Source organism: Symsagittifera roscoffensis, chromosome 10 (assembly GCF_963678635.1).
Source record: "Symsagittifera roscoffensis chromosome 10, txSymRosc1.1, whole genome shotgun sequence".
NCBI classification, from domain to species: Eukaryota; Metazoa; Xenacoelomorpha; order Acoela; family Convolutidae; genus Symsagittifera; species Symsagittifera roscoffensis.
The window spans coordinates 1,689,000-1,705,894 of NC_087071.1; the positions used below are offsets into that span (position 1 = coordinate 1,689,000).

The following is a 16,895-nucleotide window of genomic DNA, read 5'->3' on the forward strand; positions in this document are numbered from 1 at the left end:
AGCGTGGCGATTTAATGAATAATTCAACGGAAAAATTATTAGAAAAATGTTCCCGCAAATTTAAGCTTCATGATTGGTTCTTTTTACGCATTCAATTTTCATTTACCACCGATGAAGCTAGAGAGACGAAGAACAAATTATTCATTTTCTTACCAGCTATCAACAGTCATCAACACCAATTCAAAAACAATTAAATTTACCTGTTTATTATAGAAAATTTACACATATCACGAAGATTAAAAACATCAAAAACGTGGAACATAAAAACAGCAGAGCGAAATTGAACTAAAAATTAGCACAGAAACCATTTTTTTGCTAACTTCAGACAGTTCGCCTTTTGAAATCAACTACCTATAGCAAACTTTGAAGCTATAATAACTTTGGACTTAAGCAACTGCAGGACAACATTTACATAAGTGACACAAAAACTTCGAAACAACTCAACCATCAGAGGCAATGTAAGTTATATAAAATTATCTATTTGAGGAATATGGGTTGTTTTTTTTTATCAAAATTGAAGTATTAACTGAAATACTTTCCAAATATAACATGTCAATTCTTCCTAACTTTCAAACTCGGTAGTAGAAAAAAATTGCAAAAAAAAATTCAGACTCTTGTTTGAGGAATATAATTTCTGTGAGAATGGGATTTAGCAAGAAAAAAGCTGCTTTCTTAAATTTTAAAATGAGAACAAATTTGTTCATCGACGCAGGAATAACTTTTGTCCAACTGACTCATAAAACTCAGTGGACTTCAAGGTTAACGTTTCCAATTTAATGTTCCGACCACTAACATGAACTTTATCTTTTTCTTTTCCCATAACTTTATTTTTTTCACCCATAACCAGACAATAAATAATATTTCCTTTGAACGGCGTTCTACTAACAAAATATTGTGAAGCTAGGGGATAGACGCAAAGCAATCGAAAAAATTACATCTAAAAACTTCAATGCATGTCTCGTACGACTTTCAGTTTCAGTGAGAAAATCAAGCAACGCAAAGCCCAGAATGAAACTAGAACTGGAAAACAAGCGGTAATTAGTCAGACAATGCGTGGATAGACTTCAATTGAGTCGAAAAAAGTGTCACAAGATATTTAGATATTTAAAGCTACAAAAAATTTACAAACAAAAGCTACTCCAAATTGTTACCCTCCCTAGAACAAAACCTCATCAAAAACTATTTTCACCCTCTAAATGACCATTAATAAAACAACTTCTCCTCACTCGAATTAACCGAAGCAAAACCGAAGCAAAAAGGTCGTGACTTTCGAATTTTCTGCATATATTATGTCATTGAATCTGATTTCAATTGCTGAAATATACGGCAATTTGTCATTTTTTGCTGACTTGTAACTTCAGTTAATTACGGTTAAATGTCAATCAGCAAGCTACCCAAAACCGACCTGCCTCTGAACCCGGACGAGGCAGATATACAACTCGTGTCTGGACAATTGTGTCCAAGACATGACCCGGACAAAACTGTCCGAAATTCAAAAAGTGACCAAGACATTTGGTTCCCAGACAAAATTGTTCCAAAATTGACCAAAAAGTGTCCACCAAATTGCCAACCTAGATAAAAACCGGATTATTTTCATTAAATTTTAGAACAAGAAGGATTGAATTTATAGGGCCGCGCAACTGTGCAAAAAGACCATAATTTTCTATAGGAAACTCAAATACAAAAAAACTCAAACCATTTACACCTACCTAAACAATTATCGCTTGGGTTCAGATTTGAACTTCGACCTTTTGCTCTTGAAACCAATGACTTCTTTACCGCTTGGCCGAACGCGCTTTGAAGTTTCAATTAATTGTTTTCGAAATTCGGTCTCGCTTACTTGGTACACATAGAATCTAAGGCTATTTTTCCTTTTCCGCCCACCCCACACGAGCATCAATTTTATGGTCTACCGAGTGAGTTAACAAGCTTGATAATGAAGACGAAATATGTTTTTCATGGCCCTATTAGTCTGCATGTCAATTTTTTTGACAATCGGAAAATGTGAACAGTAATTTAGGCTACAAAAATTTGCAGTTGGGGTGAAAAGGAAAAAGAGCCGAATCTAACTATCTTGTAAATATCTCACATCTCACACCACGCCCTTGAAAACAACAAAAAACATCAGTAAATAACATTAACACAATCGATTTTTCAAAAAATAATTGAAGCTGACACATTCTCCGTTAGCCACTCATTAGCCGGCTTTTGTTGATCTATTTTAAATGGGTCCGTGTAATATTTTACTTCAGGATTCCTAACGCGCTTTTTTCTGCTACTGAAAGCTTAGAGGAACAGTGGATTCGGGTGTAGTCTTTTCGGCGCTAAACGAGGTACCAAAAAGACGTCGTATGGAGTTGATTGACATTCCAAGTTAACTCCTTTCCAGTCGTTATGCGCTCAGCAATGAAAAAACCCAAAGTGTATAAATTATTTTGCCTATTTCGTGAAATTTCAGACAAATGAGCGGCGACTTCCAAAACTAAATGGGAGAAAATTTTTCAAAACTGAGCCAATTCGAGACAATTGCATCAAGAGTAATTTTGATCAACCAGTAAAACATTTGGTGCTTACCAAGTAACAACTCAAAATTGAAAATCATATATCTCATTATTTAAGCTATTGAAAAATGTTATTCTACATACATTTCGAAAACGAAATCAGAAAAAGCAAACCAGCCTTTAAATAACGCAAAAACTACTCATCATGACTAAGGCTCCTAATTACGCTCAGCAAAAACTTAAAATATCAGGCGTAGATATTTTGACTTAATCCACAGATTGAATGATTAAACAAACACAGAAAAAAATTGAGGTGCCTAGTGCGATGAGATGAAAAAACTAGCTACATCTTCAACCAGGTTGGACTAAATCAGAAGTGCTGCCATATTACAAAAAAAAACAAGCTTTAGTTTAGTTATTGATGCGGTTTGATTAACTATTTGTAGGCATAAAAGTAGAAGAGGGTCAAATCCCCCTTCGGTCTTAGTCGGAGGGTTTGCAATGTCATCCGCATCCTAACGGTGGTAACGGCTACGGCATAATATAAGACACTAAATCCTCCTTCCACCCCTCTCTACTAAAGCCCTGCAGTGAAAAAGGCCAGCAAAAGAGGAATAAACAAGAATCATATATTATACATTAAATCAAAACATAACATATCATAAAATAAACAAATCCAATTTTTTCAAGAAAGACATCATACTGAAAACTTCAAAAAGAAATTAGTTTTAGTGTATTTAAAAAACAAAATCAAACATCAAAAGTAATATCTACATCAAGAAAACATAATAAAGGCGGTTGGCTGGTTAACTAATGCCTTTAATCTCTCTTATCGTTCTTTTTTAGAAGCCGGAGACTTGTTTGGTTTTTTAAATTCAAGCTAATATTAAGCTCTAAAAATAAATACTAACTCAAACTATTAATAACCATTTGATTTTAACTTTGAGTATTTAACCAAAAACTTTCATTGAATGTCAAATAATCAACGATATAGTTTTCCTTGAACTCATGCTGAATTATTAACGATAACAATTAGTTGTATAATAATTTAATAATGTCTTTTAGATTCAAGCCTCACAATTTCTTCAGATAAAAGGGAAAAACTTGAAAAAAGCTTGGAGATCCAATTTGGGAGACGTCAAAAAAGCTACTATATAACAACCAATTTGCGATTAAAATTTTTAAAGATCATACCATTTTAACTAAATCATTTATTTACGTTTTGCTTTCAATTAAAAGTTCACAGATTTATCTGTTTCTACTTTTTAAGAAATATTGATCTTTGTAATGGTATAACAACTTTTGCTTCTTTGATATTTTCTGTTTGGCAGAAAAGTTCAAAAGTTTTACCAAATTGTACTACTTTTTGTCAAACATATATATATTTTTTTTTTCGTTCATTTTACTAATTTGGTTCGGTACGTCACAGTTCATATTACTAATTTAGTTCTTTTCGCCTAAGTAATTCATCCATAAACTCTTATTTTGAAGAACGAAAATAGCACAAAAAAGTTTTCCAAAAGACCAAGTAGACCCAAGAGTGATTATACCTTACTAATGATGTTTGAAAAATTCCACGCCATTCGACTTGATTTCATTAGATACATGTGATCTAAGCTTCGCTGGTTATCGGTGCTAATAAGTAAGCTTCAATTACAAGCTTTTCTGTGATCTTGGTTGCATTTTTAGGAAGGAAAAATTTTTCCTCAAATAATTATTTTAACAAGCAACCCAACGGCATCAAATTTTTGCTAAAACACTCAAATTTTGAGCTTTACTGTAACACTCTTACTAGGCAGGCGGCATTTTGTTTAAAAAAATGTGCCAAAAATAACGATTTACTCTGAAAAATTACATTTCGGAGCATAACATATATTTTGACTTTCTAGTTACCTCGAAGACGAAAGTTTGAAACTTCGGCAAAATGTCATCAGACGGTATCAATTTCAACCTCAGCGTGAGCTCGAATATTCTAGAACAACCTCCAATGGCGTCACCGGGCGTGCGTGAATCATCAACTGTGGATATTTTGATCACGAGCCTCAAAGCAATTCTCGGAACAGTGGCTGCTATTCAAAACTTCACCATTTTTGTGCTGCTGCTTATGAAGAAAAAACGAGTCGTAAGTTCCGACGACAATTCTTCAATATTCTTGAAATTTCAATAAAAATCGATTCGAGGAAAAATACACCTAATGAAAGATCCATTTATGAATCCCCTGTTCATGGTACTTAGAAACAAATGTGTCTTTAGTTCTTAATTATATATATTTTTCAAATTGTTAATGAAACTTGCTTCAATATGTATCAATCTTATAAAATGACCGTCAAATATTCTTTTTCAAAGGTCAATGCAATGTTATGAAGCTTGCATCACATATAATGCAAGCCATCCTCAATAATACAAGCCATCCTCAGTTAAACAAATATTTTGAAATCTTCGCCAAAAAATTGGCATTCTGATAGTTGAACAGTGGAACATTTTAAAACAAACAGAAAATATTTCATTGGGAGCCTGTCGCTTTTCTGGCCTGGCCATTCTTTCTACCCCTTAAGACGCCTTCGAAAATAAAATTTTGTAAATCAAACGATGGACTCTTCAGGCTATCAAACAGATTCTTTTGTCTTGAACAAGCCTGATTATGTGATCAAAGCAAAAAATATCTTTGTACCATTATGGGTCTTGTATCTTTTCAAACGATCGTGGGCGAAACTATCAAGCCGGTCGAAAGGCAGCTAGCGAGAAGATAGAAATCACTGCCTTTTTTGTTCACTGGTGATTGTGATAAAAGACTAAAAGGTTAAACGCCATTTTTACTATAACTCAATTAAGTCCAATAAACAAAGAGAGATCGTCTTTTTGCCTTGCTCTCGGGGGGTTGAAACAAACGGAAACCAAGCCACTTTTAAATTTGAAAATTGATCAAGTTTCCCTTCCAAAATTGGATTTAGAGGGAAAAGAGCATTGTCAATCAAAAAGACCCAAATAAAGCAGTGTGTCAAATAACGAAAAGGATCTGCCAAAAGAAAATGAGCCTTTTCTGAGAAAAAAAATTATTGAAAGATTTGAGAAATTATAAACTTGAGATCAATTTTAAGAGTAATGACGGTTCGAAAGCTTCAAGTAGGCAAAGATGAAAGTTCCGAGTGAAAACTCGAAGTTGGACTCCTTTATTCACATACTAATTCTGTGGGCAAGAAAGGGGATGAAACTACAGAAAATCCAAAATGACCCTTAACTTTGAGCTAGCAATATTCAACTTACAATTACCAGGGCATTTTTTCAGCTCTTTTTTCATGAATTTACGTTTAATTTTTGAAAAAAATTAGTTCAAATTTTTGCAAATAAAGAATTGAAAATGCAACTTCAGTCAACAAATTATAATTGGCAAACTTTTTAAAAAAAGCACTTCAATCATGTATGAAGATGTAGTTATCTCGTTAATAAGATCGATTATAGTAGAGAAATAACAAATAACTGAGTTGACTAACTGATTATTTTCCAGGTGAGCGAGCTTCTGGTAATTTCAAATGCTCTTCTCGATACAATAATGGCAATTATATTCCTCATCAAATCTACCATGGTGAAACTTCTAATCCAACTCCCTCTAATCGGCCAGTGTATATTCCAATATTTCCTCTACACATTCCTAACAACCGCTTCTTTTTTCCTCATCATTTCAATCAGCATCAACCGCTACGTAGCTGTGCGACACTGTCACGACTACAACACCATTTTCTCCAAGTCAAGGGTTCGAGCCCTGCTCGCGACTATTGTCCTTCTCTCTTTTTTGCACAGTGTGGGGGAGATTGTGGTGTGTAAGGGCATGTGGCCTTGGTATGAAGACTACTGGCTCTTTTCACGCGTCTTTCTCGTCCTTTTGTGCTGTGCAGTTCTCCTTGGTAAGTTTATGACACGGATCTACTTAACAATAGCATGGGGGAGGGGGTAGTGTGCTATCTCCTAGACAATCTCCACCCCTCTAAATTAAAGATAAAAGTACTTTAAATATAAAACGTTTTTTTTTAAACGCTTCACTAAAACTCCCTAAAAATAACGCGACCCAATTTGTTGTATTGCTTGAAAGTTTCCCATGATCTTTGAAGCACTTATTTGACCAAAAGCTTCAACTTCACTTTAATGATAAATTACTAACAAATGTACTCAAAATAGATAAAAAGAAAACCGATAAATGGTTAAGCTGAAAGAAAAACAATTATTTATGAATAGAAAATTTTAAGTGCGTTTTACATCGGGTCAAGTTATTCGTAGTTACAAAAAAAACATATCTATAGACACACAGGCGGGCGGAGCTTCCCGTCACTTGAAATACCAAATAAAATTAGCATAGCTAACTAGCCGACAGAAAATTGGAAACTGGAGCAAAACTGATATTTCATGGCTTATCCTTCTATAATAAGGCTGCTCGCTTACTTTACTCGCTCGAAATTGAAATTCCAAACCGGTTTTTCTCGACACTCGGACAATTTTTTGAAAATTTTGTAATATCGATCGAATTAGGATTGAAAAGAGCTTTAAAAATATTAATCACTCGCTACAAAACGTTGCTTAATTGTTATAAATGGTTTTGATTGAAAAACAAAATAAACTTGCCCGCTCGCTCATTTTATTCGCTCGAAATTAAAACTAAAATCAAAAAAATTCAAACTGATTTTTCTCGACACGAACTTTTACAAACTTTTATAACTTCGTTCTAAAAAAATGTGAAAGAGCTTCAATATGACATATCTCTTAACCCATTCCGATGAATATATGTGGCGCCTAATTTTGCGTGGAAAACAACAAAGAAAAAAACAAATAAATACAAAGTTCCTCTTCATTTTCAATGGTCGGAACGAACACTATTTCTAAATGCGTTCACAGAATTTTTTTAGCTCATCAAATAACGCAAAATAAGTCGACTAAACCGATATTATCTAAGACGAAACCTTTCAGGCCAAAAGAATAGATACTGAAAATATATCAAATCGCAGTTGGTAAAAACACAACCAGCAAAAAAAAAACGACTTTCGAACGGCTACTAAAATGTCGACAAACTCAAAATGAGTCTGTAGATTAATGAAAGCACATATTTGAACGATTCAAGGATTCTGTTAGACAAGTTAGAAAAAATTTGATGTTTCGATTTGATAAAAACTTGCTTATAGCAAGAAAAAAATCACACATCCTAAAACAAAGTTCAATCTTAAATACCTTTCAGAAGTGCTGGATCCCCACTCCACTAGACTTTGTAACTTTAAAATTTTTAAAACTAATTATCTATTTTTTAAATGAGACTGTTAAAAGCTGAAACAGCTGAATGTCTCACAATCACCAGCAGGCATGTAGTTAGGAGCTACTCTTTTATCTATTTTCATAATTTTTCGATTTGGCCGCAAAAATATCATGGTAAATGTCTGATGTAAATCCCAACACAGTCGGCTTAAAGCTTTTCAATACAACTAGCGTTTAACGCACCTTCGGTGCTTCGAAATTTTTCGACAGCTCATGAAAAACCGCATATATTGGAAACAACATTTGCAAACTTTTAGTGTACTCTGACTGACTGAATTTCGAACCTTTAATTTTTTTAATTCCCATTTTAAAAGCGTCATCTCGAATCTCGAAAACTTAATGGGCCTCTGGAGAAATATGGAGGCCAGATTTGCAACCACTGAGAGTCCCTGAGAGCTCCCTACTATAGGGTTAGGAATCCAAAATTTTGTGAATTTTTTTAAACCGAAAAAAAAATTGAAAAAAAAACGTCCTATCTCGGAAACTGAAAGCATTTGAGCATTCATATTAAGAGGCAAGATTTGAGATGCCTGTGTGTACGCTGACAAAAAGGTTGTATCTTCATCAAGTTAGTAGTTTCAAATTTTTTGAATTTCTTAGTAGATAAGTTCTTCGAGAAATTTTGAAAAAATCAAAAAACGTCTTATCTCGAAAACTAAAAGCATTTGAGCAGTCGCGTTAAGCAGTCGCATGTGGCAAGATTTGCAACTCTTTAGAGTACCCTGACAACACCAAACTATAGCGTTGGAAACTTCAAATTTTGATTGAAAAATAATTAATTTAAACTAATTAGTTTTCTGAAAATTTTTGAAAAAATCACAAAAAAAAACTTATCTCGCAAACTACAAAGAATTGAGCAGTCTTAATTGGAGGCAAGATTCGCAATTGTTGAGAGTACTCTGACAAGACCCAACTACAGGTTTGCAAATTTCAGATTTTTAAAAACTAATCATAATTTAAGTTTTCTGAAAATTTCGAAAAAATCACAAAAAACGTCACATCTCGCAAACTACAAAGAATTGAGTAGTCATATTTGGAGGCAAGATTTACAATCTTTGAGATTACTCTGACAGGTCCCAAGTACAGGGTTGGTAATTTCAGATTTTACGAAAAAAAATTAATATAAGTTCTCTGAAATTTTTTTGAAAAAATCACAAAAAACGTCATATCTCGAAAACTACAAGGATTTGAACAGTCATATTTAGAGGCAAGATTTATAACTCCTTAGAGTAATCTGACAGCACCCAACTACAGAGTTGGGAACTTCAAGTTTTGTAAATTTATTTGTTATTTGAAATTTCTGAAACTTTTGAAAAAAATCTCAAAAATCTTGTCTTATCTCGTTAACTAAAATGATTCGGCCATTCAAAAAATTGGAGGCCAAATTCGATACCCCTAACTCGATATTGGGCTGTTTAATTTAGGCTCGATAAAAAAAACCACTAAAATCAAATTGGAAAATCGAAAAAAAATTCTTAACCATTGCAATATACGATATAGCTTAAACATGCAAAAATAATACGTTGAAAAAGCTTAAACATGGCGAGATAGTGAAGCCCGCATTTAAATATATAATAGATAGATTAAAAGCTAACATCGTAAATGAAAAACACTAAACACTAAAACTTAACAAGAAAAAGCAAAAACTTACAAAAACGATCTTAAAAAGAATTGCCGGTTTCTGCGCAAGAAGCTCAAAAATTTCCGGCCACTAACCTTGAGCAAAAAAAAAGAAATAAATTTCTAAAATCCAACGATATTTTTCCAGTTTCAAAAAAAAATGTTTCTTTTTTTCAAATTTTTCAGATTCGTTTATAGAATTTACGATTTTTTTTACTTTTACTCAGAAACGCATTGGGAACCAGTTTTTTCAACACTATTAAGAGCTGATGCCCTAATAGATTGCTTTAATTGTTGCAATCAAAATTTCCAGAAACGATTTTACAACGATTGAATCACAATTCTTTTTTAAAATAACATTTGACTTAACACTATCTGCAATTTTTTAATGGTTCCGCAATTTGTGCGGAAAAATAGTTTAAGCAAACTTTTTAAGTTTTTACCCAATTAATGGTCAAAACATTGGTTTTTCTAATGACTTTCCGTGACACAAAAATACGTCAGACAAAACTAGTAGTCAATTAGTTCCATTAGTGCGAAGTATTTAATCAGAATACGGTAAGAATCAAAGATTGTGAGAAAAAAAAGATTAAAAGAAAAGTTTATTTATAAATAATCAAGCATATTTCCCAGTAAATTTATTTGATCATAGTAAGACAATCGACAAAAAACTCCAGGAAAAAAATAAAGGATAAAAAAATTCGGCAACTTAAAATTATCGGAAAATGCTTATCGAAGAAGAAGAGTGACACACAATGTTTTTTAGTTCATAAACTGAAGAAAAAAAATCAAATTAAGCACCAACGAAAATCGGAATTGTATATTGTTTCTGAGGCTTCGGAGGCGCCATCTGAATACACCGAGAGAGAGATGAAAAAATTAAATACCCCAAATTTAAAAAAAAATTAAGAGTTGTTCAGCTCTTTTCAGAGAACCGATGTTGTCTTTGATTGAGAATTACATGAATTTTAGTTTTTTTATGGATTTTTTGCTTATTTTCTATTTATGCCAAGTAAGGAACTTTCAATTAAAAGGCGAGGAGTAGCCAGAGCTTCCGCCGCTCTGCTTAAAACAAGACTCTGATTGTAAAATTGAAGCAAATTACCCCATTTTAGGGGTCTACTCCGCCATTTCCGATCAATTCTCACAGCCATTTTGGGCTCCGATGCTGAAACCTGTCCACTTCTACCGAAAACACGTCAGCTGCAACCGCAAGGAAAACTCAAAAGGGAAAACTCAAAAAGGCAACCACACTGAGCACAACAAATGTCACCTTGCAATGAAAACCAGCACTGAACCTTTACTGATTTCGAGAAAATGTGAAGAAACGCATGACATAAGAATTACGCTGTGTCCGATAACTAATGGGGCTGAGCATCCGACTGAAAGCTGCTATCCGATAGAAATACACTATGACGCAACATTGACTAATTATGCAACGCTCAAGGATTGCGCAAGACCAACTGATTACGCAATGTCGCCAGATTACGTTAGACAGAAGGTAAGCTTACATAAAAACACTAATAGTCAAAAGAAATATCGAAATATTTAAATGATTTATAAAGAGATCGCTTGTCTAGCAAACAAAATTTCAACAAAGGAAAATTTTTTTAATCATTAATGGTACAATTCACGGCATTTTATGCATTGAGTTGGTCGATATTTAGTAGCTAACGAATCTTTATTGATATGTGGTACTACTATGATACAATGGTCGCTTGAAAATAACCAAGTCCCTTAAGAATATGACGCCTAGAGCTATCTCAATTTCTTGAATAATTATGAGTTTGTCATTCACAAAAATTTCGCAGTATATATTCAAACAATTCTTGTTTCGTTATTTCTTAGGATCTCCCCTCGCCATTCTAAGGTAAAAACTCAAAATAAGTCCCCAAAATTGAATTTGGACGATCAATAAGCAGGCCCCGAATTTAGTAATAACTAGCTTTCGTTGTTGACAAACCATTTCTGAGAAAATGGAGAAAATGCACTAATCAGAGAGACGCGCTTAAAATTAAATATTTCTGTTGAAAATTACCAGAAAACCGACAGTTTTTTACAAAATCATACGCCAACATTGACATCTTCATCAAGGCCGTGATCATATGGCAGGGAGTTGATAAGATGCTTTAAACTACAAAAATGAAAATGTGGTGAGTGTTACAACGTAATACTTGGATGAAATAACTGGATTATCTCTCAGACTCTCTACATTTTTAAACAAAAATTCGTTCAAAATGATTGATTTTTTGCTGTTATTTTTGAAAAAACGGTAGTTTGAATTAGCTTTTATTCAACTATTTCGATGGTTTTTAAGGAACCATTTAGTGAACTAAAACGTTTGTTTATTACTTAGCGAAAACCCGGGGCCTGTCAATAAGGTAACCCCGTTTTTCAAATCGAAAAAAAAACTTTGTTAAATTGGGGCCTGTTTGTTAAATCGTAAACAAAAACTTGAGGCCAACAAATTTCTTGATATAAACAATACGGACACCTTAAATTTTAATCTGAGAAGTATCTGACTCAAAATATTTCGCGAGAATTTTGATATGAATAATTTATACACAAATTAGATTTCAAATTATTACATGCGAAAAACATGCGGGACCTGTATATCCTAGTTGCTTTCTCGCGGGACCATTCTATCATAGTAGTGCCTTGATATTTTAAAACTTTTAAAATAAAAAATATTCGGTACAAGGTTGTTAGACGAGACAATAGTGCCGGAGATGGAAACCAATTTTTGTAGAGGTGAAATTTGAATCTACCCAATTTCAAAGCTTAATAACTTTCCAGCTAATTTCCCTCTACTTTTCAACTAAGGTTAGATACGGATCGTTTGTTTTCAAGGGGAAATACCTACACATACGAGCATTTCAGCTCATAACGGAAAACGGTACAAGTATGTTAGTTAGGTCTCAGGAAAAAGCAAATGTAAAAAAAATGGGTCACGTAACTTTTTTGACAACTTCAAAAACGCAAGTAAGCAAATGAGAACCAAGGTTTTTGAAGATTTCAAGAACTAACCATTTTCATCGGGACACGGCTTAATTTTAGAGACCCAACTATCATCCTTACACCCGAAAAACTGCTGATGTGACTCAGATTAAAAACTACGTAAAAAAATTCCCAAATTGACACAATTTAAATCTATATGTTACAAATCCAATGGTGATCTCCCACACAATACTTAATATACTAAGGCGTCATTACTCTTATAATTATTATTATGATTATTGTTCCGACTTTCGATACGAAATTAACGGAATATTTGTGCTCGGGTGGGTTTTTTTTTCTTCAGACAAATTTCGGCTTTATAACTAGCCATTTTTGACGGAATTTTTTTATACTATTCAAAAGTCATTGTTGTCCTGAGCTTAAATTTGAAAAAGATATTTTACCTGTGATCATTTTTCGTAAAGTTATGGGGGTTTAAAGATTGTCATTTTGGCCAATTTGGGACAATTAACGCGAGAAATATTTCGCGCTATTAACGGGTAAGCGGAGATTTAATCTGTCTTAGAAATCGTTCCAAATTGGTTGGAAGAAGCTTATTTGCCATAATTGATGTGTTGCTAGAAGCGAAATTTATTACTTTGTACTTTATATGGCGTGTGGGGGGATGATTTTCACAAAATATCTCAATTTTTTTAACAAAATTTTGTTCATTTTATTTTCTTTTTTTTTATATTTAGTTTTTTCATGTTATTACCGCTTCATAGACCTTAAAAGGCAATCGGAACATTCAGGGCTTCGCCCTGATACGAGCAGTCTTGTTATGTTTTTGGTCATTTTCAGGTCAAAGTTGTCGATCAAATTCAAGCAGCAGAGGAAGAGCACGACGGCATCTCAATTGGGCCCAGTCACTTCGGACTAGATGCAGACCCTGATAATGACCTTGACCCTGACTATGACATGGACATAGATGTGGACGCGATCAGTTTCGGAGGCTGCTCCCCCAGGGGGTCCAGGGTGGACGAGAGGGGAGTGAAACACGAGACTGATTCACAGAAGATGACCATAACTCAGTGAGTTCAAATTATTCAGATCATTTTGATACGGTGAACTTGGCACCCTAGCATTATTATACCTGAATGCATGGCTAATGCAATCATCTCAGTTCCCTCATTTCTTCAATTAGAGCTCGTATTAAAAAACCTGTTTTTTAATGCCATGGTCAATTAAAATCGAATCATTTGCTGAAAAAATTATTGACAAAGTTGTCATAAAAAATTGAGTTAGTATCGCTATTATTTTAACCAATCAGAGTCAAGCAAGTTAATTTTTCTTTTCTTTATTGCAGACTTCCGAATTAGGGCAAAAAAACCTTCAAATTATTTTATTAAGGTCAGCAAGGGAGATTTAACTTTGCTGATTAATCGAGTCTCTAATTAAGCTTAGTCTAATTCGAGTCTTAGAAAGTTTCCTCGTGTTTCACTCAAGTTTAAAATGACCGATTTGGGGGCATAATTAAATTGAGATGAAATAAGGTCTTGAAGATTTAATTGAATCGGAAAAATCTAATTTCATTTTGATGAGATCCAATTGCATGGAAGAAGAAAGATTTCTTTGATTACATGCTCATTTAAGCGGAAATAAATGAAGAAAAAACTAATTTATTTGGATGCTGAGGCTTGCAACAATCGCAGATACGGGACGAATTATCAAACTCATGGTAGCTCACAATACTAACAAAAAAATAAATTTTGTCCTTAAAAGGTCAATTAAAGTGCTCAAGTTTTCTTTTTTTCCTGGTTTTGCACATCAAGATTTAAAAGTTTTTACAGCATCTATTGGAACAAAATTGCAAATCGCACATTAAACGCAAATCATCTATTACTTTTAATTTGAAATTTGGTTAGTTTGAAAAATTAGTTTTTTTTAGAAAGGACAGCTCGGCCGACTCAGGGGACAAAAACCACCTGACAATCTCGATGAGACGGAGTGGTCCTTCATTTCGACCAATCAGAACAGAGAAAGCGAAACTAGCCAATCAGGCGGCCAAACGACAAGCTAGGAAAAAAACCTTCCAGAACCAAAAACACAAAATAACATTTTCGTTGTTTCTAGTCTGTTTGTGTTTCATAGTTATAATAATTCCGCAAACTAGCATCCAACTTATTAACTATTTCACTTCAATTCCCGTCGATCTAATTCTGAATATATACAGCATTACTGAAGTCGTTTATCTTATGAATTTTGTAATCAACCCTATAATATTTACATACAATAATGGATACCTTATGGGAAAATTTCAAAATGTGCTTGCTGTATTCAAAATCACCCAAAAATAAATTATACTAAAAATCAGCTGCAAAATTTTGCTACGAAATTAGCTTAAATCGTAAGGTTTATTAACCCAAATAATTTCAATGAAATCGTAACGCATTTTAGTTGTAAACTTAAAGCGTTTCAGTTGTAAACTATTTGAGTACTTTTCGTGTGTGATAAACTTGGTGACTTTAAAATTTTTGTATAATTTTCTGAGCGGTTATTGTAAAACTTACTGCAAATCCCTTCAAAACAAATATTACTTCTAGATTTTAAATTAATGTTTCTTTAAATCTTCTAAATCTTTCCAATAAAAGAAATAGCATGAAAATACTAGAAAAATACAACAAAACATCAAAATAGCCCCGGCATCTTGTGTCAAAATCAAAATTCTGGAATACTATTAAATTAAAGGCACATTAAACTCATTAAAAAAATTAATGATCCCCATCAATACCAGTACAAATTTCAGGATAAAACATCTTAAGGCATTTGGGAATATTCTAGAAGAATCTAGATATTTCATTCTTTAATGACTCTCATGTCTTCAATGTTACTCAACAGTGCAGTGTCCAAAGTCGGGTTCAAAATCAACTTCTGAAGCGATCGGAAAGCAGGATGCTTTGCGTCTTTACATAATTGTAGAATGAGACTTTCGGAAGTTGAAATAAAAGCTCCAGTTTGCATCAGGCGGTCCAGTCCAAATTTCCTGAAACAAATCTGATAGGCTGAAAAATATTAAGTGTAGTTAAGACCATTTATCCAAGAAGGAAAAGACAAACATACGAGCTGTTCAGCTCGGGTGCCGGACATCAAGCCGACGGGACTTCAAGCCGAATTGTAAAATTAGGGACTTCAAGCCGAATAATTCCTTATGAAGTCGTGAAATATGAAAAATTTGAAAACTTTTTTGAAGAATTTTTGAATTTCATGATCTTTCTTCACTAGTTATTGGCGTTTGCATATAATTTAAGCCTCCAAATGATGTTCCGGAAAGTTGAAAAGTAAAACATGGTTGAAGGCTTTTTTCATGGTTATAATTTATGCATTTCAAAAACCGGCTGATGTTATTTACGCATGCGAATCAGAAGTGGTGCATTGTCATGAATAACGCTTATTATGCATTAACTTGCCAAAATTTTAGAAAAGCGACATTTTGCAGATGATAAAAAAGCGTTTTGGGGTGCTTGTAAAGTTTTAATTTCGGCTTGAATTCCCTTCGGCTTGAAGTCCCGTCGGCTTGTTGTCCTAGACCCGTTCAGCTCATCACGAACAACTGTTGAAAGTGCTTTAATAAGATACCACAATTGAGCCCTTCAGGTTTTTTGAGAACACTATACTTGGGTGAAAACAAACAAATCCTACGCCTCGTTTCTTCCGACATCTTTTAGGGGTTAGATCGAAACAAAGGGGTAGATCTAGATTCAGTCTCAAATATAGGCTAAAACTGACATATGTACAACAGAATTGCTCCTATCAGGGTAAAGCCATACATGTATAGCGAAATTTGGGACAAATGTCATGAATTTGAACTTTGAACGAACTATGAGAGTGTATTGATGTTCCACTAAACACACCACTTGGTTGGGTTTGAAAATAAAAATACAGTACTGGTAATTAAGTTTTTGAATCGTTACATTAACGGGACCCAGAACGAGCCTAACATGCATGTTAAAAAGTTATAGTAACATCGTAAATATACAGGTGGTCTAAGGACATGTTCCGAAAATGAAACTTCGAATTGATGTTCAGGCTATTTCTTAATTTTACTCTCCCATATTTTGCGTCTGGGGACGTACTGAAAAGTCAAATTGCTTGCCTTAATTATTAATGGAACAAGACAGCTCGCATCAAGGCGAAGCCCTGAATAATACGACTGCCTTTCAAGGTCTTTTGAGCACTGATAACAAGAAAAAATTAGAAGTATAAAATTGAATGGAAAATATTTTTTTTTATTTGAGTTTCTTTAGTGAAAATCATCCCCCCACACGCCATCTAAAGTAAACAGTGATAAATTTCGCCCCTAGTAACCATTTCTGTGACAGATGAAATCTCCGCGTACGCGTTAATAGCGTGAAATATATCGAGCGTTAATTGTCCCAAATTGGCCGAAATCGCAATCTACGCTACCCCCATAACAATACGAAAGATGATCACAGGTGAAATATCTTCTCAAATTTAAGCTCAAAAGAACAATACCTTTTGAAT

At 33.8% G+C, this 16,895-nt stretch overlaps 1 protein-coding gene across 3 annotated transcripts; it reads left to right on the plus strand.

Annotated features, from left to right (window-relative positions):
• Nucleotides 1-272: 272 nt before the first annotated feature.
• On the plus strand, nt 273-14,927 carry LOC134855306 (uncharacterized). 3 transcript variants are annotated; one of them, XM_063871794.1, is made up of 6 exons: nt 273-458; nt 4,391-4,623; nt 6,007-6,403; nt 10,532-10,917; nt 13,215-13,444; nt 14,302-14,927. In XM_063871794.1, the coding sequence occupies exons 2-6, from the start codon at nt 4,426-4,428 to the stop codon at nt 14,708-14,710; spliced, it is 1,620 nt and encodes a 539-aa protein (XP_063727864.1). In that variant the 5' UTR covers nt 273-458; nt 4,391-4,425; the 3' UTR covers nt 14,711-14,927. The 3 variants fall into 3 exon arrangements, with proteins under 3 accessions (XP_063727864.1, XP_063727866.1, XP_063727865.1); XM_063871796.1 differs by having other exon boundaries at nt 14,292-14,376; XM_063871795.1 differs by lacking the exon at nt 273-458 and adding an exon at nt 3,882-3,919.
• Nucleotides 14,928-16,895: the final 1,968 nt, after the last annotated feature.

What these genes read in the sequence shown, in the direction of transcription:
- LOC134855306 (XM_063871794.1), top strand. Translation starts at nt 4,426, where the DNA reads ATGTCATCAGACGGTATCAATTTCAACCTCAGCGTGAGCTCGAATATT. An exon ending in TTATGAAGAAAAAACGAGTC is followed by an intron (nt 4,624 to 6,006) that starts GTAAGTTCCGAC and finishes ATTATTTTCCAG; the next exon opens with GTGAGCGAGCTTCTGGTAAT. An exon ending in CAGATTACGTTAGACAGAAG is followed by an intron (nt 10,918 to 13,214) that starts GTAAGCTTACAT and finishes GGTCATTTTCAG; the next exon opens with GTCAAAGTTGTCGATCAAAT.